Source organism: Prionailurus viverrinus, chromosome A2, assembly GCF_022837055.1.
Source record: "Prionailurus viverrinus isolate Anna chromosome A2, UM_Priviv_1.0, whole genome shotgun sequence".
Taxonomy (NCBI): Eukaryota; Metazoa; Chordata; class Mammalia; order Carnivora; family Felidae; genus Prionailurus; species Prionailurus viverrinus.
In genome coordinates this window covers 65183293-65206321 of record NC_062562.1, presented here as the reverse complement: position 1 = coordinate 65206321, position 23029 = coordinate 65183293, and the positions used below count along the sequence as shown (strand labels likewise).

At 50.5% G+C, this 23029-nt stretch overlaps 1 protein-coding gene across 12 annotated transcripts in view; it reads left to right on the top strand.

Moving 5' to 3' along the window:
* GRB10 (growth factor receptor bound protein 10) overlaps positions 1–23029 on the top strand; it is a 190752-nt gene that overhangs the window by 41197 nt on the left and 126526 nt on the right. For 5 of the 12 annotated variants that reach the window (XR_007148069.1, XM_047840055.1, XM_047840070.1 and 2 more), the window contains one exon: positions 15100–15168. The exons of 5 other annotated variants lie outside the window; for them this stretch is intronic. Coding sequence is in view for 6 of the 7 variants with exons in the window: in XM_047840048.1 (XP_047696004.1) it covers positions 15100–15168 (69 nt within the window). In the remaining variant the exon portion in view is untranslated. Of the gene's footprint in view, positions 1–6556; positions 6576–15099; positions 15222–23029 lie in introns of those variants that run through there. 2 more of the 12 variants (XM_047840077.1, XM_047840087.1) reach the window with 2 other exon arrangements.

The following is a 23029-nucleotide window of genomic DNA, read 5'->3' as shown; positions in this document are numbered from 1 at the left end:
TCTGCAGTCGAGCAGCTGGGTACGGGGACCGAGCGCTCGGACCACACTTGGTCGGGGGTGGCAGTTAGGGTCTGCCTCCGGGGGGCGGCAGGCGTGTGGAAGAGAGAGCGGGCTGGGCTCACAGATGATGCAGTGTCTCTGCCCGAGCCAGTGGGTGGAGGGCGTTTGCAGGTGCTGATTGGGAGAAGCAGTGGGGGCCTTTGAGGTGGACACTTGGGTCAGAGAGGCCGCGGTGGGGGGGGGGGGGCGGACAGCCTAGCGGCAGCGGGCAGGAGTCGGGTGTGTGCTTGGTGGGAATCGGGGGCTGGGTCCTGGAAAAGACACAAGGTGATAGTTACGGGGATGGAGAGGAAGGAGCTTCACGCCGGAGGGAGGGGCCTGAGAACTGGGTGACGGCCCCCAGTATTTAGAGGTCTCAGTGTCAGGGGGTTACTGCTGTGGAGACCAAGCAGGAGCACGCGAGCGAGGTGGTGTCCTGGCGTCCTGGGAGGTGTTCATGGGCCCTGAGTCCAACGGGTGGCCATGCCGGGTGCCGGAGGCCTGGAGCCTGGATCCTGGATGGATGCGGGTTCAGGAGTGCGGGGACAGGGCCGGCCAGGTGGATTCGGGGAGCGGAGAGAACAGGTAGTTGTAGAAGACGTGATGCGTTGTGAGTATTTTCCCATATAATTTTGTAGACGCGTTGGAGCGGAATCGAATTAGAAACCCACACACCTCACGTGACACACGCACACGGACGTGGTGTTCATGGACTTACGCGCATTGGCATCCTTGTGATGGATGGACACGTAGAGCGTTCAGATCGTTTCTGGCTTCACTGGAAAAAAGACGTACCCTCGTGTCCAGCTAACATAGGTTCGGATCAGTAAGAAGGTTGGAGGGCGGAGATCCTTGGGGCTGGGGGTAACTTGTGCCTTATTTCCCCGCCTTGCCCTCTGCCCGGACATTGCCCGTCACCTGGACGGTTCTTTAAGGTATGGGTGCTAGTTAGGTGGGCTGCTGGGGGGGGGGGGGGGGGCTGGGGCCGGGAGTTTGAAAGAATGACTTGTGACACGAGAGCAGCGTTGAGAACCACACTTCTGTTGGGATGGCCGAGGGATACTGAGGATGGGCGGGGGAGGCAGAGGGCAGGGCCTGGGACAAGCTCTTGCTGGCAGGTGGGTTCGGTGGGCATGTGGGGTGCTTGGTAGGCAGCAGAGAGGCAGGGACCGTGTGGCGGTGGGACAAGAGGAGGGAAGGGACAGACGTTGTGCAGGTGGACTGAGTGGCTATGGGGCGGGAGACTCACCCTGTTAAGCCTGGTGTCGGGGGCGGATGTTCTGGGACGGGCACTCAGGTTTCGGTGGGTTGGGACCTGTGCGACGGGGGTGTCTCTGGGCCGTGGGGTTTGCAGACGGAGCTTGGGGCAGCGGGTTTGGAATCTGTCTCATCGAGGTTTGCAGACAGACAGCAAAGCTGCAGGAGGAGCGATGGACAGAAACCTTCCCCGCCCCCTGTTCTTCCTAGTGCAAGAAATAGTCATGGTAGGGAGGACGGAGCCCCTGGGGACACCAAGGTAGACGAGCTGGGGTGCAGGGATCGCGGGGTGACGGGGGCCTGGGCCCAGGGATGCCGGTGGGGAGGGCCCGCAGTCCTTGGAATATGAGAAAAGACGTTGACTTCACTATGTGACTTTTCGCCTCCCCAGAGGGATCTGGTGTCTTTCCGTTGGTGGTGAGTTACTCAGGTCGTGCCAGAGGACAGAATGTTGCGATTATTCATTGGGAGGGTCTTTATGTTTCCTTTTTTTTTTTTTAAGTTTATTTTTACTTATTTATTTTGAGAGAGAGCATGAGCAGGGGAGGAGCAGAGAGAGAGAGAGAGAGAGAGAGACAGACAGAGAATGAATCCCAAGCAGACTCTGTGCCATCAGCACAGAGCCCAACACGGGGCTCGAACTCGGGAACTGTGAGATCACGACGTGAGCCGAAGTCGGATGCTTAACCGACTGGGCCCCCCAGGTGCCCTGGAAAGCAAGGGGTTTTTTTTGTTTTTTTGTTTTTAATTTTTTTTAACGTTTATTTATTTTTGAGACAGAGAGAGAGACAGAGTATGAGAGGGGGAGGGGCAGAGAGAGAGGGAGACACAGAATCCAAAGCAGGCTCCAGGCTCTGAGCTGTCAGCACAGAGCGCAACGCGGGGCTCGAACTCACGTACCGTGAGATCATGACCTGAGCCGAAGTGGAACGCTTAACCAACTGGGTCCCCCAGGCGTCCTGGAAAGCAAGTTCTTTTAAAAGGACCCCAAATTTAGGTTTATGTGTAAATAACCCCCATTTTAAATTTAAAACCAACGACGGTTTCTCCTCTCCCCCTGGTGTCTCCCTGGTCACACAAGGTCGGATGCCCTCCTCTGCAGGAGATCCCTCCTTTGCTCCGGCTCCCAGGCCTGCCGCCCGTGCCCGGTCCCACGGGCTTCCCTTGACCACGAGGTCCATCCAGGTTGTCCCTCATATCTGAGCGCGCGTCCCCATTTGTGAAGGGCGGATGGCCCCCTTACGGGTGTCAGGGTTGTCTGGGGCTCTGTGCAAATGTGGCTTCCCTCTCGCCACCTGCTCAGGGAGTGTCCCACCACTTCTGGGAAGGCGGCGCGTGGCATTCTCACCGATGCCCTCATCTCACGATCCGGAGAATCTGTTGTTTTCCGTGGTAATGCATTTCTGACGGAGGTCGGGAGGCCGCTGGGCCTGTGCATCGTCTCAGCTGTTCTCTGTGGCTCGTTTGTTTCTTGACTTTTCTAGCGATGCGTCCGAGTCCATGGGGTCAGTCCTTACGGGAGCCTTCAGGAACTGGATTAGGAGCCCCATCCCGGACTCAGCACACGATGGCACGCCTGTGCGTTAACCACGGTGGAGGGAGGCCTGGCTCTCAGGCCCGGTGCCCACGGGCTGGGGCTGCTGGAAACAGAGGGTCAGTTTCCACCGTCAGCCTCTCTTGGCTCGCATGGCCGTTCCTGGGCACTCCGCATCTGGTCTCTGGATTGTTGCAGAGAGGATCTCAGGGACTGACCACACAGTTGGCCGGCACGGGTGACCGGAGGCAAGCCGCTTCTGCTCGGGCTCCTGGCCTGTCCGGTGGGGACAGAAGTAGTGTCTCCACGTGGCTTGTTCAAGGATTCGAGCTTGTGTTCGGTCAGGAGGCTGAACAAAGCACTTGGGTGGAAGGCACTGTGGGCTCTTGAATAGAATATTCCAAACAAGTCTCTTACCAAAGGCTGAGAATATGAAGCCCAAGGTCCTTCTCCCACGTACGGTCACGTCCAAACCTCGTTGCGGTGATGAGGCCATCTGTCCTGCCGGCCGTCAAGATGGGCCCTGGCCTGCCGCGTCTCCTGCTTTCACCCTTCGATCGGTGTTCTAGAGTGGGTTCTGTTTCCATGGGAAAAAGGGGTAGATTCGTAAAAGGCAGAGAACGTACCAGCTACAGCTTCCAGCCGGGGATCTGGCCCTTAGGATTCGGGTGGAACATTTTGAGGAACTGATGATATGGTTTACCCCCCAGCTTCCAGAAAGCGAACTGGGAGTCTTCGAGGCTTTATTGCAGTCTTTTCCCAATTCTGTTCCTCTTGCACACGTCGTAAACCAAAGAGAGGAGAGTAGTGGTTCTCAGCTTTGGAAACACTGGGGAGCTTAAAACCACGCCTCTGTCCCAGGATTTTATTTTTGCTGGTCTGGGTGCAGCCCAGGCACCCGAGGCGCCCTGCGGTTGGGGCTTGGCCAGAGAGACAGAGCCCCCCCTGGGACTCACTCCCAGTTTCTGATTTAGTGGGTCAGCGTCTGGGCTGCAGTATTGTGTGTGAGCAGGTGCCCAGGTGGTGCCTGGGGACCACAGTTTAACAACCACGGGACTGTGGGCATGTACTTCTGGACTGACCTTTGTTACCTCCTCTGTCCCTTCCCATCACTGGCCCCAGGACCTTGACCACTGCACTCCGTTTCACGCCTGTCAACCGCGGAATGATACTAGGGTGAGTGTGTGCGTGTGTGCATGTGTTTGTACACAGACGTAACTATCCCTGCCCAGCCCACTACGTGGTCTCAGCAAGCACTTGAGAAATCCTGTCTTTTTCTTTTTTCTTTTTTTCTCCGTCTTGACAAATGGAAATAATTGACAGTAAGAACATCTAAGTCCATGGCTTTCTTTATATGTTGGGGTGAAGGTGGGAGGAGTACGGGCTTCAGTCCTTTTTATCTCCAGAGTTTTCTACCCTAAGGATCTTTTTTTAAGATTGTTCTGATTTTTGGCGTACATTTTAAATAAAAGTTCTAATTTCATTAAAGTCTCCAAATTTCTTTTTTCTAATTATTTTTAAATGTTTATTTTTGAGAGAGTGAGAGAGAGCACAAGCAGGGGAGGGGCACAGAGAGGGAGACACAGAATCCGAAGCAGGCTCCAGGCTCCGAGCTGTCAGCACAGAGCCCGACGTGGGGCTCGAACCCACGAACTGTGAGATCATGACTGGAGCCGAAGTCGGATGTTCAATTGGCTGAGCCACCCAGGCGCCCTGTCCAAATTTCTTTTTTTTTAAGTTTTTTAGTTTGTTTATTTTGAGAGGGAGAGAGAAAGAGAGCAGGGCAGAGGCAGAGAGAGAGAGAGGGGAAGAGAGACAATACCAAGCAGGCTCCGTGCTGTCAGTGCAGAGCCCCTCTTGGGGCTCGAGCTCACGAACCACGAGATCATGACCCCAGCCGAGATCAAGAGTTGGACGCTTAACCAACTGAGCCACCCAGGCGCCCCCCAAATTTTTTTTCTTTATTAATGTCTATAAAATTACCACGATTAAAAAAAAAATACCGTATTCTTTTGCTTTTGTTCTGTGCGTGGAGTTCTTGTTTTTCACGTAAATTTCTTATTGAAGTATTATGTCCATTCATTTAAGATTCTAATATGTGGATGTTTTCTTGTTTGGAGGAGAAAGGCTGAGCACTGTTGTTTGTTACGAACATGCCCTCTGCTGTCCGCAGTACATTAGCGTGTCTTTCCTCTGCTCTGCACTTTGCTGGCCCTGTCCCCTCTCTCGTCACTTTGCGTCCTGTTCTTGCGTCTCTGCCCCTCCCTTCCTGGCCCTCTTCTCACAGCATTTCTGTTTCAGTGTGCCTTGAGTATGTTTCTTTTTTTTACATTGGAATACTTCGGATGTTATTTTGAAACGAAGAGAATCGGGTTGTTGACACCCATCTTCTGAATAAATTGTGAATGCTACCTTCGTCACCTGGTTTCTGTTTTCCCTTTGATGTTTGAAGTATTCTTAGTTTCTTCTAATGCCTTTATTATGAGTTAGAAGGTGAATGTGCTGTTTTCAGCTCTGCAAGCGAAGACCTTAATATATCCTGAATGTTGGTCCTGGTAAAGAGCAGGGTCCCTGGCTTTTATGGGAGGTATCGCTTTCTTTTTAAAAAGTCTCGCAGTGATTTACTTATTCATTTATTTGAGTTTATTCTTAAGAGCGACAGCACAGGCGGGTGAGGAGTTAGAGAGAGGGGGAGGGAGAGAGAGAATCCCAAGCAGGCTCCTTGCCAGCACAGAGCCCAGAGTGGGGCTCGAACCCACGAACCGTGACATCATGACCTGAGCCAAAATCCAGAGCTGGTCGCTTAACCGACCGAGCCACCCAGGCGCCCCCCTCCCCCCCCCCGCCGTGATTTATTTTTAAGACTTGCAGCTTCTCTTTTTCAATTTTATTTTCATTTATTTACTTGCTTTTACTTCCAAATCAAATGTTCTTATTTAGCCTGCCCGTCGGCAGTTACGCTGGTTGGTCTGCTTGGAGCCCCCCCGGGTGTGCTGTCCTCGGCGGAGCAGGGAACAAGACCAAGTTCTTGATTGAGAAGGCATTTAGTCGCTCTCCGGCTGTGGCCGCGGGGCAGGGCCGCAGGGCGACGAGCTGGCACTGGGCTGTGCGAAGCGTCAGGAGCCGAGGGCCACCAGGCTGTCCTCTGAGTGTCCTGAGGAGGAGGCAGTGAGGAGAAAGTAGGAAACAGGCACGCTGGAGCGAACAAAGTAAGTGCCCTAAGGAGATGTCTCGGCTTCCCCAGCAGGGTGAAATGCACATGTTGAATTTCTGGTCAAGTGAAGATGGAAAGAGTCCCCCAGTGTGTGCTGTCCTCGGCGGAGCAGGGAAGCCACCCTGCAGGTGATTTCAGGGGTCTTGGAGGCGGCTGGTTGCGTTCTCGTAAGAGTAGGTCAGAGGAGGAGACGCGCTCGGGAGCTCAGGTGTTTGCCACGTCCGGGGCGGACCAGGAAGGCAGGGGAGGGGTGCGGGCAGGGGGAGGGGGCCGGTGGGCAGCAGGTGCGTGCCACAGAAGGCGGTGAGCTTTCAGGCGAGAGGCGCCACGTACACACTTGAACCTGAACCTGTCTTCACATTGTGGGTCGTATCACGCATCACAATACGTATCACGATACGCATCACGATACGTATCACGTATCGCCGCAGCTGACATCAAGGTCATGTGTGTTCAGTAAGGAAAACAGAGCAGAGGCGGAAATCAGAGCGGATCGCGTGGATCCTGAGCCCGCGTTGAGCACTCTGCCAGGTGATAAGAGCCGGGTGTACATGAGGTGCCGGGTCCCTCGCTGCACCTGCCAGCATCACAGTTGACATTTGTAGCATACGGGGTCCCCGCTATGGGAAGGGTTGACAGACACTTGAAATCGGCCACGAGCGTAATTCCCAGTAGGTTGTGATGAGAAAGGCATAGGTATGCCTGCCGGTCTCCAGAGATTCAGTGAGAAACTCAGAAAAAGCGGTTTTGGGTGCAACATTTAAAATCTTAGGATGGTCTTGTCATCGTCATTTAGCAGAAGTTGCCCTCAAAATGGAAAAAAAATAAACATGAAACAAAAAGAACAAAGGCATGTTCAAGTCCAGCTGCTGGACCCAGAAGTGTAAATATTGACGTTGTTGAGAAAAATGTTGACTCTAGCATCAGCAGACTTTGGCTCTGCTTGAACTATTTTTCTGAACTGTCGTCTAATAAGGAAGAAAGTTCAGGCTTCGTGGTGAAGATTATTTAAACTTTTATCACAAGTTCAAAACCCTGTTAAAATGGATAGACTCCAATACATTATTTATAATGGGATTCTGGCAAAGGACAGATTCATAATTAAAAGGACATATGGAATCCACACAGTGAGATGAACGTAGCAGTAAGCCTCTTTAATTGAAGGAAGACAGGACAGCAGTCACGGGTACAATTTCTTCGTCATTCTACAACGGTTAGAGAGAATGCCGTTTATTGTTACAGAAAGCTCTAGTAGCAACCAGCCTAGGAGGCTTTTCCTCAGTATCTGTACAAAGCACATCATTTTGATAAGTCAGCTGATGATTTACATGTGGAGCTCGTGAGGCGCCTCAGGGGCTCAGTGGATTAAGTGTCCGACTTTGGCTCAGGTCATGATCTCACCGTTCGTGGGTTCGAGCCCCACATCGGGCTCTGTGCTGACAGCCCGGAGCCTGCTTGGGATTCTGTGTCTCCCTCTCTCTCTGCCCCTCCCCTGCTCATGCTCTGTCTCTCTCAAAAATAAATCAATGTAAAAAAATAATGGGGAACTCTTTACAAAGTGGCACAGTGTGTCATCGAGCCTGTATTGTTGTAGGACGTTTAGAGGTGAAGTTTTTTGCTCAGGAGCAGGATGAGGGTTTCAGTCTCCACAAGAGCACAGATCACGACCGTGGTCCCAGTCTTTGTCAGGTACGGGTGGCAAGATGGATTTTACCAAGGGCTTGCGGTGGGGGTTTCATTTCACCTGCCAGACAGCTGGATGACGTAGAGTCACAGAGCAGAGAGGGCATTGCTGGTCAAGAGAGACCAAAACGGACAAGTCTTAACCAATTCCAAGTGGTAAAACTGGTGTGACCAGGAAGCATTTTGGAAATTAAAAAGAGAGGCGCCTGGCTGGCTCAGTCGGTTAAGCGTCCGACTTCGGCTCAGGTCATGATCTCGCGGTTTGTGAGTTTGAGCCCCGCGTCGGGCTCTGTGCTGACATCTCACAGCCTAGAGCCTGCTTCGGATTCTGTGTCTCCCTCTCTTTCTGCCCCTCCCCCACTTATTCTCTCTCTCTCTCTCTCTCTCTCTGTCTCTCTCTCTCTCTCTCTCTCTAAGATAAACATGAAAAAAGATTTTTTAAAAAGTTTGTACAGAAGTGATATTTGCAAGCCTTGCTTTATCCATCTTCAAGTTTTAACATCCTAAGAAATTCTGCAGAATCTCATGCTTACATTTAAAAAAAAATTAGCAAAAGTTTTAAATTTTATTAAAGGAAGCTCATTGGACAGCTATCTTTTCTATGTTTCAAAAAAGCAGATAGGGGCACCTGGGTGGCACAGTCAGTTAATCATCCAACTCTTGATCTTGGCTCAGATCATGATATGACAGTTCGTGAGATCAAGCCCCACATTGGGCTCTGCACTGATGTTTTAGAGCCTGCTTAAGATTCTGTTTCTGCTCTCTCTCTCAATAAATAAATAAACTTAAAAAATAAAATAAAAAGGATAAAACATATAAAACATAAATTTCCTATTTTAGCCCCTTCTAAGTGTGCAATTCAGTGGAATTACTTACATTCACGTTGTCTAACCACCATGGCTGTCTATTTCTAGAACTTTTTCATCATCACAGACAGAAACTCTGTACCCATTAACCCTCCCTTCTCCCGAGCCCCTGCTCACTTCTACATTTTGTTTGTAGACGGCCTCGTGGAAGCGAGATCCTACAACATTTGTCCTTTCCCGACTGACTTAGTTCACTTAGCATAACTTCTTCAAGGCTCATCCTGTTGTAGCGTGTGTCAAACTTGCGTTCCTTTTCAAGGCTGAGTAATATTCCGTCGTATGGATATGCTGCCTTTTGCTTATCCGTTCATCTGTTGATAGACACTTGGGTTGTTTACACTCTTCCGCTATTGTAACAATGCTGCTTTGAACACGGGTGAACAAGTACTTGTTTGAGTCCTTGCTTTTGCTTCTTTTGGGGCTTATGCCTAAAAATAGAATTTCTGGACATACGTTAATTTTCCATTTGATTTTTTTGAACAGTTGTTATACTGTTTTCCACAGAGGCTGTGCCGTTTTGTATTCTTACCAGCAGCAGAGAAGGGTTTCACTTTCTCCACATCCTCGCCAATGCTTATTTTCTGTGGTATCTCACCATGGTTTGATTTACATTTCCCTAATGACTAGTGATGTTGAGTGTTCATTGGTCATTTTTATATCTTCCCTGGAGAAATGTCTAGTCAAGGCCATTTTTAAAATTGGTGGCCTGTTTTCTCACTGTTGAGTTGTAGGTGTTCTTTATATATGCTGGATATTAATCCCTTATCAAATAAATGATTTGCAACTATTTTGTCCTTTTTTATGGGTTTTTGCCATCTCTTGATCATATCCTTGGTACAAATGTTTTTAATTTTGATGAAGTCTGATTTGTCTTTTCTTGTTGCTGATGCATTTGGTGTCCTAACTGGAAGTCTTTGTCAAATCCAACATCATGAAGACTTTTTCTTATGCTTTCTTGTAAGAGTTTTACAGTTTTAACTCCTAAGTTTAGGTCTTTGATCCATTTGAATAAATGTTCATTGATAGTGTAAGATAGGAGTTCAACCTCATCCTTTTGCATGTGGATATCCAGTTTTTCCAAAACTGCTTGTTGAAGAGGCTGTCCTTTCCCCATTGAATGGCCCTGACACCTTTGTTGAAAATCAGCCTGCCATCATACGTGAGGGTTTATTTCTGCGGGCTCTGTTGTATTCCATTGGTCTGTCCATCTGCCCTTCAGCCATTTCACACTGTCTTTATCACCAAAGCTTTGTAGTCAGTTTTGAAATCAGGAAATGTGAGTCCTCCAACCTTGTTCTTCCTTTTCAAGATTTTTTTTTTTTTTTGGCTGTTTGGGGTCCTTTGAGGGTCTATATGAATTTTAGAAAGGTTTTATCGATTTCTGCAAAAAAATGCCAGTGGGAATTTGTGAGGGATGACACTGACTCTGTATATGCTTTGGGTATTGTCATAATCTTAAAACTGTTAAATATTCCCAGTTATGAACACAGGATGTTTTCCGTGTTTATATTTTCTTTATAGTCTTAGAGCGACGTTTGTAATTTTTAGTACACAAGTGTTTTGCCTCATTAGGTAAATATATTCCTAGTTGTTATTCTTGATGCTGTTTCAAGTGGATTTGTTTTCTTCATTTCTTTTTCAGATTTTTTGTTGTTGGAGTATAGAAACACAACTAGTTTTAGTGTGTTATCTTACATTCTGTAACTTTGATGCATTTGTTAACTCTAATTATGTGTGCGTCTTAGTAATTTTTAGGGTTTTCTATGGATAAGATCGTGTCGTCTGTGAACAGAGATTGTATTAGTTCCTTTCCAATTTGGATGCCTTTTTATTTCTTTTTCTTGCTGTATTGCTCTAGCTAGAACTTCCAATGCTATGTTGAGTAGAAGACGCAAAAACTGACATCCTCACCTTGTTTCTGATCTTAAGGGAAAAGCTTTCTATCTTTCACCATTAAATCCAATGAGAGCTGGGTTTGATACATTTTATTAGAGACTCGAGTTACTCTGATCTTCTTACTGTATCGAACTATAGTGTTCTTATCCCAAAGGGAGCTACTCAGCAGGACTTACGGGATGTCTATTATTCTGACTGAGAAGCAATCTCACTTGGTAAATGCTTTCAAAGGTCGTATTTAGGTGATAACATTGGCATGTGTATGTGATATTTCTGGCACTCCAACACCCATTAAATTTGAAGCTTCGGGGGAAAGTTACGTGTCTCCACGTGTTGAACATGTCCAAGAGTTCCGGAGGCAAACAAGGCTGGGCAGGGCGGCTCGCACGGAGTGAGCTGGAAGGAATGTGGGGAGCAGTGGCAGAAGGGGGCATGGGGCAACAGGGCAGCCATTAGCACAGGTGCTGAGAGGGTCCTTAAGGGGCCAGAAGGGTGTTAACCCCTCCCCAAGGCCCTCGGGGATGTGGGCGAAGGGGAGAAAATTAGCCTGCTCAGGGAAAGGAGGCTGCGGGCTGAAGAAGGTGGAGGGTGTGTTTGGAGAAGGGCTGGGGGCTGGGAGGTTGACCACGCAGAGTCATCAGACTCATATGGGCACTGGGGAGGCCTACAGGAGACACCACGTGTGATCTGGCCGTGGTTGGCTGGGGTGCATACGTTAGGGTTCTCCTGAGACACCGAACATGTGTGTGTACATACAAAGAGATCTATTTTAAGGAATTGGCTGACGTGATTGTTGGGGACTGAGAAGTCTGAAATCCCTGGGCCAGGCTGGCAGTCTGGAAACTCAGGAGTTTGCTACAGTCTTGAGGTCAGATCCCTTCTTTGCGAAATCTCAGTCTTTGCTCTTAAGGCCCTCAGCTGATTGCACGAGGCCCACCTCTTGTAGGGAGGGTAATCCCCTTTGCCTAAAAGTCCAGTGATTGCAAATGTCAACCACTTCCCCAGAGTACTTTCAGAATAGCAGCTAGGTTGGTGTTGGGATTAAACGGCTGGATGCTGGACACACGGACGCATGAGACTTGCTACCATAGGCCCAGGTTGACTTATGGGCCAGACAGGTTTACAGGCTTGGGGGCTACTGGCCTTGCCCAAGGCTGGAGAGAGGTGACCAGCCACAGCCGTGCCCATGCAGTAGAGAAGCCAGTTACCGCGTGGGGCCCTCCCGCCATCTTGTTAGGGCTTCCATTGCCCCTACCCTTTTCCCTTCAGCCTAGCAGCCTCTTACAGGTCATTCTCTGGTTTCTGTGCAGATGGATTAAAGGATCCTAAACACTTAAGAGAAAACATAATTGCCTGGTAGTGGATGTTATAGATTTAGGGCACTTCTGTTCCTTTTAGCTGAAATAGCAATTTAATAGTGTGTTCCTATCTTGGGTCTGTATTAGTTTTTCAGGACCGACTGCCTTAACAGAATTGTACAGACTGGGCAGCTCAAATAACAGAATTTATTTCCTCTTGGCTCTGGAGGCCGAAGTCTGAGATCGAGGTGTGGGCAGGGCTGGGACCTCGTGAGGCCCCTCTCCTTGGCATGTAGACGGCCGTCTTCTCCCCGTGTCTTCCCGCGGTCTCCCCTCTGCGTGTGTCTGTGTCCTCAGGTCCCCTCACATTGACTCGGGGGCCACACTAACACCTCATTTTAAGCTAATCACATCTTTAAAGACCTCCACCTCCAAATACAGCCACGTTGTGGGTCCTGGGCATTAGGGCTTCAACTTTTGAATTGTGGGGAGGACACGCTTCAGCCCATGACTGGGTCTTACCTTCGAATTTTTTGCTATCTTTCTTTTTAGGTTTATTTGTTTCGAGAGAGGCAGAGACAGTGTGAGTGGGGGAGGGACAAAGAGAGAGAGGGAAAGAGAATCCCAAGCAGGCTCCGCACTGTCAGTGCAGAACCCCACATGGGGCTCGAACACACGAAACCGCGAGATCACGACCTGAGCCAAAACCAAGAGTTGGGTGCTCAACTGACTGAACTGCCCAGGCGCCCCGATTTTGTTGCTATTTTGGTTGACGGAATGAATGTCCTTACTTTTATGCCCCACTGGAGTCTTTCAGGATTCCCCCGGGAAGCTTTCGTGAGTCTTCCTTTCTGAATTCTGAAAAACTCAGACTGTCTGGTCAGAGAATCTTCACTCTGCCCCAGATGCGTGAGAGGTGCAGGGTCGAGATCAGCTGGGGAAGGTGGTGTTCCCTTCACAGCTGGGCGCTGTTCTCTGCACCCCGAGTTTTGCGCCAAATTGCAGACTGTTCAACCTTTTTGCCACTCTGTTTGATGCGTTCTCCCTGGGGTCTGTTGTCCACGTTCCTGGGATTTTGTGTCCATGGACTGTACTGTCTGCAGCATTGATTCTGATTTGACTGCCCACAGCCTCTGGTTTATCTTGTCCCGGGCAGTTCCTGCCTGTCCGGTTTCTTCCATTCTCCTTTTTTCTTTCATTGAGAGAAATGAGCCACTGACTAAATAGTCTTTATTTTTCTTGTAGTAAAACGACTTCAGGGAAGTGGGACCTTCCATGCTCTGAGTATAGGAGCAGAAAAATTTTTTAAATTTATTTGTTTATTTTGAGAGAGAGGGAGAGAGAATCCTTAGCAGACTCTGCGTTGTCAGCACAGAGCCCAACGTGGGGCTCAGTCTCATGAGCCGTGAGATCATGACCTGAGCTGAAGTCAAGAGTCAGTTGCTTAACCAACTGAACCCCCCCAGGTGCCCCCAGAAAGTGTTTTTTTAAGCTCGGTTTCCTTGCTGCCTCGTTGTAGGGATTCTTGTTAGTGTCCATTGTTCTTGCTCCTCCGAAAGGCAGCCTCAGAGGAGACCCTGTGTTCTAGAATAGCAGGACACCTGCCTGTCCCTGGGCCTCCTCTGGGGACACCGTAGGAGAGGCGGGTAGTCCTGTTGGAGGCGGCTCCTGGACATGGTGGGGTGGCCTTCCTAGAGCTGCTGTGTTTTCTTCCTGCTCTAAAGGGGTTGACAGTGATGACCACCAGCGCTCTCTTTGTGAAACCGGCTTGGATCCAGATGCCAGAAGCCCAGTGGACACTGACTGAGCGAGCCATCTTGGAGCAGTGTTGATTGGCGAGAGGCAGTCTGAGGGGGCTTCCTGGAGGAGGTGATCCCTGAGCTCAGTCCTACAGGGCATAGGAAGGTAGCTGGTGGTGGAGCAGGGAAAGACAGCCACAAACGCAGAGGCTCGAGAAAAGCCTCTCGTGGCCAGGGATTATGAATTGTTCAGCGGGGCTGGGCTGAAGAAGGGCCGATGGTCCAGGCGCCTCTGGGACCGATTATGATGGAGAGCGTTCATTGCTGCCATTCCTGAAAATGTTCTCAGCGTCCGATGATTTCCACATGAGAAGACATTGTCCCTGGTTCCTCTCTGTTCCCGGAATCCTCCCCCTGCTCTCTGATTACCGCTGAGCTTTAGAAGGAAGGATCTCGGAGAAGCTCGCTTCATGGAAGTTTGGCCTTGGTTTTTTTGTGTTCAGAGGCAAATGGGTGACCCGTCCGAGTCCCGGCCAAGCTGCTGGTTGCCCCTAACCTCCCCGCCCCACTCGTCGTCTGCGTCAGAGGGGAGGGAGATTCGCCGTCTGCTTTGTATGCATCAGGCATGTGGTTTGTGCCGCAGCAGATTAAAAACGAAAATGACAGGGTCTGTGTTTCGTGCTTATTGGGATCTCACTGTAGGAGCCAATGTGCTTTTAAGAAGAAGAAAAAAAAAAATTTTTAAGTTTATTTATTTTGAGAGAGAGAGAGAGCACGAGCTGGGGAGGAGCAGAGAGAGAGGGAGAGAGAGAATCCCAAGCAGGCTCTGTGCTGTCAGTGTGGAGCTTGATGAGGGACTCGATCCCACGAACTGCGAGATCGTGACCTGAGCCGAAATTAAGGGTCGGGTGCTTAACGGACTGAGCCGCCCAGGCGCCCCCACGATGGGCTTTTGAATACAGCTCATGTTACTTGTAGCTCACACAGAAGCGAGGAGAGGCTTAATGTGCGTTCAGAAGTCCATTTCTGTGAATGTCATTGTCAGAGATTGTAGTCACAGAACCGTGCCTCCAGGGAGTGTGACACCAGTGGGGGCGTCAGATGCCCGTAACAGTGTTTTGATCTCGGCTGCGGCCGGGAGAGTCAGCATACACACGGGCGGTACCGGAGAGACCCCGACCACACACAGCTTCCTCGGTGCTTGATTGGAATGAGGCTCAATCCATATTCCCCAAAGGAAGATCAGGTCTTCAGGGTGTTAATATCTGTAATGACCAAAGGAGCCCGGCAGTCCCTGGGAGCCTCCGCGGGGGGGCCGGCGCCCCCACACCCCTCTGAGGGCCCCCGCGCCCCATGGATCCTGTGACCGTGCGGACGGCCTTCCCAGGGTTCCGTAGCTGGTCTCTGTGTGAGAAGAAAAGCGGGGACCCCTTGAGCAGACCTCCCACCTGAGTGCCTGATTGCGCGAGGGTGTCCAGGGGCCACCGGCTCGGGTGTGTCGCCCTGGAACAAGCTGCGAACAGTGACCGTGGTGTCCCGTCTGGCTGCTTCTCACGGTCTGTCTCTGTTGCAGGTGCTGAAGAAGGAGCCCATGGCTTTAGCCGGCTGCCCGGATTCCTTCTTGCACCATCCGTACCACCAGGTATGGGGGAGCGTGGACGTCGGATGCCAGCAGGCGGAGCTGGCACCCGTGTGGTCAGTAACCATGACGGGTCACTGGGGGGGATGTCTGCACTGGGGTCACTGGCGTGTTCTGGAAGATCTTACCACGTGTCCTCCTCGGCCACGGCTTCCGGGTTCCAGAGGGTTGTCACTGTGGTGCGGTCTTGCCTCTGATGTGTGGGAAGAGGTGTTTGGGATAAAGCAGGCGCCACGTGGTCGTCTGCCGGGCCCCAAACCTCCAGATGGCCCGTTCGAGTGGCGGCTGCGGGGATGTTCAGCCAGAGACCTGAGCATCTGGGGCACGACGCGGGGAGAGGAGGGTGTCCTGGCCTGGGTGCAGCTTGTGCTTTGGGGGTGGAAGCCTCAACCTCCCCCCCCCCCCCCCCCCAACCGGCTCCTTTTTCCCTCCGCCTGGAAGCATCAGGTGGGGATTTGTGGAGGACAAGTTCATATCTGCTCCTCTGGTTTCCCGGGCTCTTCCTGGGCTGCTCGGTGAATTTCCTCTGTTAATTTCCTTCATCTTTGGAACCATGTTTTCTTTCTTTCTTTTTTTTTTTTTTTTAAAGTTTACGTATTTATTTTGGGAGAGACAGAGCATGAGCAGGGGAGGGGCGGGGGAGGGGATAGAGAGAATCCCAAACAGGCCCCACGCCGTCAGCATGAGCATCAGCCCGACGTGAGGCTCGATCCCACAACCCTGGGATCAACCCTGGGATGGAGCCACCCGGGTGCCCCCACCTTCTGAACCACGGTTTTGTTTGAGCCTTCACTTTGCAGGGTGGAGGGCTGCCCTTGAAGGAATGAATCCTGGTTCTTTGGACTTGACACATGGCGCCTGGTTTATCTTTATTGGTCCTTTAGCATGTCAGGCACCTGTACTCACTCTCCCTCTCTCTCTCTCTCTCTCTCTCTCTCTTTCTCTTTCTCTTTCTCTCTCTCTCTCTCTCGGCCTCCAGCTCTCCAGCATGGCTCCCTGATTTTGAGGCCCTTCCGTATGCTCTACCCTTGACCGGAGTTCTGCACTTCTCTGAACTTGTGTTTCCTTCCCTTGGTCTGTCGAGTCACTTTTTAGTGACTGTGATGAAAATTTGCTTATTCATCGGCTGCAGAGAGCTTTCTTTTTAATAAAAAAAAAATTTTTTTTTTAATGTTTATTTCTTTTTGAGAGAGAGAGACAGGGTAGGAGCAGGGGAGGGGCAGAGAGAAAGGGAGACGCAGAATCTGAAGCAGGCTCCAGGCTCCAAGCTGTGTCAGCACAGAGCTCGATGTGGGGCTTGAACCCACGGACCGTGAGATCATGGCCTGAGCCGAAGTTAGACGCTTAACTGACTGAGCCACCCAGGCGCCCCTGATCTTTTGTTGTTGTTGTTGTTGTTGTTTTGGTATCAAAGTGAAGTGAACCTTCCAAGAAAGGCTGAATGTTAGGAATACCATTCGTGGTAGTCACTGAATTTGGGACGAGGCCAGAACGAGTTACAAGCTGGAAAAGAGGGCCAGCACCTAGTAGAAGTGGGAAGGGTGTTCTGCTTAAGCCATGGTTGCTTGCTTATTCCTAAAAGAGGCCTTGGGGCTCCTGGGTGGCTCAGTCAGTTAAAGGTCAGACTCTTGATTTCGGCTCAGGTCATGGTCTCATGGTTTGTGAGTTCGAGCCCCACACTGGGCTCTGTGCTGCTGGTGAAGAGCCTACTTGGGATTCTCTCTCTCTCTCTCTCTCTCTCTCTCTCTCTCTTTCCCTCTCCCCCTCCCCTTTCTCTGTCCCCGCCCCCCACCAAATAAACTTAAACAAGAGGCTTCACCCTGTTGGTTAAAGCTCCATGCTGCATCCATGGGTCGTAGGTCCAATCCTCCCGTGGCCCCTTAGCTGTGTCCAGTTGTCTGGGTGCAGATTGTACCCATCATCTGGCCTGCCGCCTTGCACTTCACACCATTGCTTCCAAATGGAAAAGATCAGTGCACTACGTGGAAAACTGTCCCTGAGGGAGTCCGTCTGAAAGTTGGTGGAGAGGTGTCCTCTCCAGCTGGTTACAGAGTGGACCTGATGGAGGGAAGGGTGATGGCACAAAGACCCTCTTGCCTCCCTCCGCCCCCCTCCTTCCGTTTTCAGTCTTCTGTGGGTCTCACAGAGACAGCAGAAGCACCCAGTAAAGGTCATGCCTTTCTCCACAGACGCACTAGCTGTTTGTCATTGCTGCCCCGGATGCCCAAGGCAGTTCTGCATAAGCCAGAAAGCCGTGGAGAGGGTGTGGGGGGCAACCCCAGTGAAACTCTGTCACCCCTTGGTGAAATGCTCAGTCGTGCCTTTCGGTGGCATTTGACGGCACGGTCCTCCGCTCGTAAAAATGCGGCAGCCGGACTTGGCAGTTGGCATCCACTGTTCCTGGAAAATCAGATGACTGTTGCAGAATTTCTCAGAAAATGGCATGATTTACAGTGAGTTCCAGTCTTGAGCAATCTGCAATTATGGCAATTTAGAGGAATCTCCCAAGTCTTCGTGGAGAAGAATTTCTTAAGATCTTTAGCATACTATCGGGTTTCTGACTTGAGCTGTTCCGTATGTGCTGGGGCTCGGATTAGATAATGGGCTTCGGTCAGTGAGTGGCCGAGATGTAGAGTTTTTTTACGGACCCAGAAGCACCCAAGTTAGCGTGTGCATTCAGTTATCATGCTTTCCGCTTTAGCGGCCCCGGGGTTGGTGGAATAGGGAACAAACAGCTTCACTTTTAAGACTTAGAGTTTTCCTTTAAAATCTGATATTGTCGTTGTTTGGTGGCCTTTGTGGGGGGGGGGGGTGGATCTTGTAACACTCCTGTGCCTCAGTTTCCCTGCTGGCCCAAAAGGGTTAATGGTGTCCAGGTCGTGTGGGGATTGGAGCAAGGGCATGGAAATTGCCCAGCACGGGGGTGACCACGTCTGGGGCACCCGGCCCAGGATAGTTACCTTTAATTCCTTGGTCACTGATTGTGCCAGACACAGTGTCTGAGCGAGGGGGGGTGGGTGGCTTTGCACGAGGCAGGCAAGTTCCCTAGGCTTATGAGTCTTAGTTGGGAAGGTGGACACGGGACAGCTGGCAGATAAGATGATTGTGAACGATGACAGTGATTCTGAGGCAGATAAAATAGGCTGGTGGGGGAGAAAGGAGGTCAAGGAGGCCTCCCTGGAGGAAGCACCCAGAGCCGCAGGTGGTGCCCAGATAGGACTGGGCAGAAGGATGCAGGGAGGAGAATCCTGGCCTGGGGAGGTGGGGGAGGTTAGACTTCGGCCACGTAGGAACAGGGCGTCTGCGGGGGAGGGGGTTATAAATAGACGCCTGCAGCCCATGGTCTGCAATTTTACAATTCCCAAAGCTCGGGGCGCCTGGGTGGCTCAGTTGGTTAAGCGTCCGACGTCGGCTTAGGTCGTGGTCTCACAGTTTGTGAGTTCGAGCCCCGTGTCGGGCTCTGTGCTGACAGCTCGGAGCCTGGAACCTGTTTCAGATTCTGTGTCTCCCTCTCTCTCTGCCCTTCCCTCGCTCACTCTCTGTCTCTGTTTCTCTCAAAAATAAATACACATGAAAAAAATAAATAAACATGAAAAAATAATTAAAAAGTGAAACCCCCAAAGCTCTAAACTGAGAAGTATGGTCATTTCTCACGTCACAGGAGAATTCGATTCGACTTGTTCAGAGCTGTGGACTGTAGGTGCATAATGGTTACGTTCCTAGGCCACCCTGGACCCTGCCTTATCTTTCTCCATTCCATAACAATCTTTTTTAAAGTTTTTGAGAGAGAGAGAGAGAACGATTGTGAGTGGGGGAGGGGCTGAGAGAGATGAGAGGGAGAATCTTTTTTTAAATTTTTTTTTAATGTTTTTGATGTATTCTAGATAGAGAGAGAGAGACAGAGCATGAGCAAGGGAGGGACACAGTGAGAGAGGGACACGGAATCTGAAGCAGACTCCAGGCTCTGAGCTGTCAGCACAGACTGGAGTCTAAATTAAGAGTCTGACACTTGAGCCACCCAGGAGCCCCTTGAATCCAAAAATTTCTGAATTCCCACCTACTTCCAGCCCCCAGGGTTTTGAGGAAGGGATTATGCACCTATTTCAAGGTGCATTTTATCTATTCACTATAAACAAAAGCAGCGTTTATTATCCTTATGAAGAATGCTGGAAGTAGGCAGTGTGATGGGTTCAGGTAAAATGCGTGAACAGAGTGTTGAGCTGTGCTGTGGCACCGAAATGCTTGAATGTAAACGTGACACAGGTGATCAGGCTTATGCTTGAACTTCCAAATATTTATTCTGAGTATTTTAGCTTTATCTCTATAATTGTCTTTCTTGACTTCTGAGTTGCTCGTGTTCGAAGTCAGACGTCTGGGAAAGCGTCCTCGTGATCCTGTCGCGCAGAGACACCTGCTGGGGTGGAGGTCAGAGCCCCGAGCCTGCTGGTGGCTCCTTCTCCGCCACCGTCTGCTTGCTGGGTCGTTTCCTACGTCCTGTCCCGGCCCCCGGTGGTTGCTGCGAGTTGCTCCTCTGGCTTCATTTCAGTTCCGTGGCGCTGAGCCTTCCGGAACCTTCCCTTCCGGTGCGGGAGCTGGCAGACGACCGCCGTGGGCCAGTCCTGCCCCCCTGCCTGCTTTTATAAATGAAGTGTTACGGGAACACGGCTACGCTCATTTGTTGACATCTCGTCAGTAGCTGCTCTCAGGCTCCCCGGCAGAGTTGAGTAGCGTCTGGCCCTTCACCGGAGACGTTTGCCAACTCCCGTTGAAGGACGGATGGGGGCTCCCCGTGGGGCCTCCTGTGTCCGCTGGCTCGTCCGCTCGTGGTTGGGGCCGCGGGGACGAGACTCAGAGCCCGCGGATGGCGCTTTGCTGCTTGCCGAGCACAGCCAGCTGTGGATTTTCTGCTGGGTCCGCGGACATCTGGGGACACCGGACCCCTCCATCTGCTGGCAGTGTCTGGAGGGCCCGGGGGATGACCTCATCCCTGTAGTCTCGATTTGGGATCCGTCCCTAGAAGTGAGTTCCATTCCCAAAGTCCGTCGCTTGTTTTTTATTTTTAATTTTTTTTTAACCGGAGAGGGATTCTGTAGCCTCTTCATTTTTAAAAAAAATATTTATTTCTGGGGGGGGGGGGGAAGCACAAACTGGGGAGGGGCAGAGAAAGCACAATAATCCCATCAGTCACTTGAGCCCAAGCAGGCTTCACACAGTCAGCGCTGAGGCCCACATAGGGCTCGAGCTCATGAACGTTGAGATCACAACCCGAGCCTAAGTTGGATGCTTAACTAACTGAGCCACCCAGACGCCCCTTCTTCTGTTTTAATCTTACACGAAAGGACGTTTTATTGGACTCTGTGTTCTCCAAGAAATTTGTGGCTGGTACCTTCTCCTCACTGTGGCTCTTACATATCCCTTAAGTTGTCCCATCCCTTATCTTTATTTCATGGCAGTGTCTCAGCAGGTGGGACGCTTACCTATAAGTGGTTTTGCAAATTATTTAGTTTTGATTCTGGGGGCATCTGGGTGGCTCAGTTGGTTAAGTGTCTGACTCTTGACTTCGTCTCAGTTCATGATCTCATGGTTCGTGAGTTCAAGCCCCGAGTTGGGCTCTGTGCTGACATCGAGGAACCCACTTGGGACTGACTCTCTCTCTCTCTCTCTCTCTTTCTCTCTCCCCCCTCTTCCCCCACTTGTATTTGCATGCTCATGTTCTCCCTCTCTCTCTCTCTCTCAAAATAAATAAATAAACTTTAAAAAAAAGAGTGTACATTTCTTCCCTAGGCATGGAATGTTTAAGTGCTTTTGCGATACGTGTGTAAATTTGATTATGGTCTTTTCAAGTCTTTGAAGCGATTGCAGGATAGTCACTTAAAAAATAGACCGGCATTTGGTTTGGAAACCCATTTGCTTTCTGATCTGGCAAACTGCACTGAGCTGGTTTAGTTTATTGGAACTGTACTTAGTCAACGACATGTTGGTAAATAGCACGCGTGTTTATACTTTTCCTAACTTTCGGATCCATTGAAAACCCTTTCCTTTAAACGCTGGGAGCAGCTGTGACCGGTTTGGTCCCAGGTGGAGTGTGGCTGGGGGTTGGGATCCCCGGAGGCCAGCACTGTCTGCGCAGATCCCAGCCGTGGGGTGACAGGTGCGAAACCAGCCAGGTGGGTCTGTGTCAACAGTGTGCTTCGTGGGCAACAGCGGGGACCCGCGTCATTTCCTGACCGGTCACGTGAATGGTCTACAGACCAGAGCTGGGGACTTGACGGATGGCGGTATACGGGGGGTCGCGGGGAAAAGACTCAGCACTTGGGTGCACTTGTTTTGGATTCTCCCATTGAACCGTCCACCAGCCCTGTGAGGTACAACCTTCGTGACACCGATTTTAAAGATGGGAAAACCGAGTCGCTGGCAGCGTGCTGCCCATCGTCCAGGGATGGATGTTACCTGTCATTGACGTCCCCTTTCCAGATGACAGTAGCATCAAGGCAAAGAGGCCATTAGTCTCTGCTGAGTAACGGAGGCTTGTTTTTCTTAACGTTTTGTAGATCCCGGAGTGTGTTCATGCCCGAGACCCATGAGGGAAGGTATTTTCAGGGCAACTTGGGTTTAATTCTCGGAGCCTCTGTGATGAAACGTTCAGTGTGTACCCTGGGATTTTGCCTTTATGTCTTTGATCCTAAAATGCCCTGAGATAAGGGGTCAACTTAATGACCGCTTTCCAGTCAAAATGAAGAGAAAGATGACCAAGTATGATCCTTAAATGTGGATCAACTGGAAGGTGTGTGTGTTTTAAAACGTCAAAATGAGAGAATGTCTGGAAACCAGTGAAATGCTATAAATAAGTAAATAAACATAAAAATTTTTGAAGTATATATATATATATTTTTAAATTTCTAATTATAATTGTAATTAAAAAGTTTTTTTAATGTTTATATTTGAGACGAGCATGAGTGGGGCAGGGGCAGGGAGAGAGGGAGACACAGAATCCAAAGCAGGCTCGAGGCTCCGAGCTGTCAGCACAGAGCCCGACGTGTGCCCACACTCACCGACTGCAAGATCATGACCTGAGCCGGAGTCGGACGCTTAACCGACTGAGCCACCCAGGCACCCCTAGTTTTTTAAAGTTTTCTTATTTATTTAGCGAGAGAGAGAGAGAGAGAGAATGAGAGGGTAAGGGGCAGAGAGAGAGGGGGACAGAGGACCCAAAGCAAGTGGGCTCTGTGTCGACAGCACAGAGCCTGATGCAGGGCTTGAACTCACCCACCGTGAGATCGTGACCTGAGCCAAAGTGGGACGCTCAACTGACTGAGCCCCCCAGGCGCCCCTACAAGTATATATTTTTTGATTGGAGAGAGAGACAGGCTTGTTCTACTCTGAATGCTGATTTTTTGCCCACGCATCTTCTTCTCAAATAAGGTCATCCCCTTAGGTGTGGGCTTGACGTCTTCGATTTCTTCTGGATAGTTTGAGGGAAATGACAGCTCTACAATAATTCTAAAAAACAGCTGTATTTATTGAGTGCTTTCCACGTGCTGTTTTTATCGTGTGCTCCTGTCACACAGCGTGTGCCTCGACGGTCGCGGTGGGGCCATGGGCCCAAGTCCTTCACTCTGCCTTCCTGCTCCTGGGCACTGTCTTTGGTTCCTGCCTGCAGGCCGATTGAGTGATGGAGAGCCAGGAGTACTTAATTCATGTCCTGTCCAGCAAGGTCCAGAGCCACGGTGGAACAGAGGCCAGTGAATTTGCCTCCTTCCAAGAAACACCTGTCTAGGGCCAGACCCCAGTGTCCCGCTTCTGTTTTCCTCCTCCTCCTCGCCATGGTGGTTCAGTCCCCCCCGGAAATCCGTGTTCTTTCAAC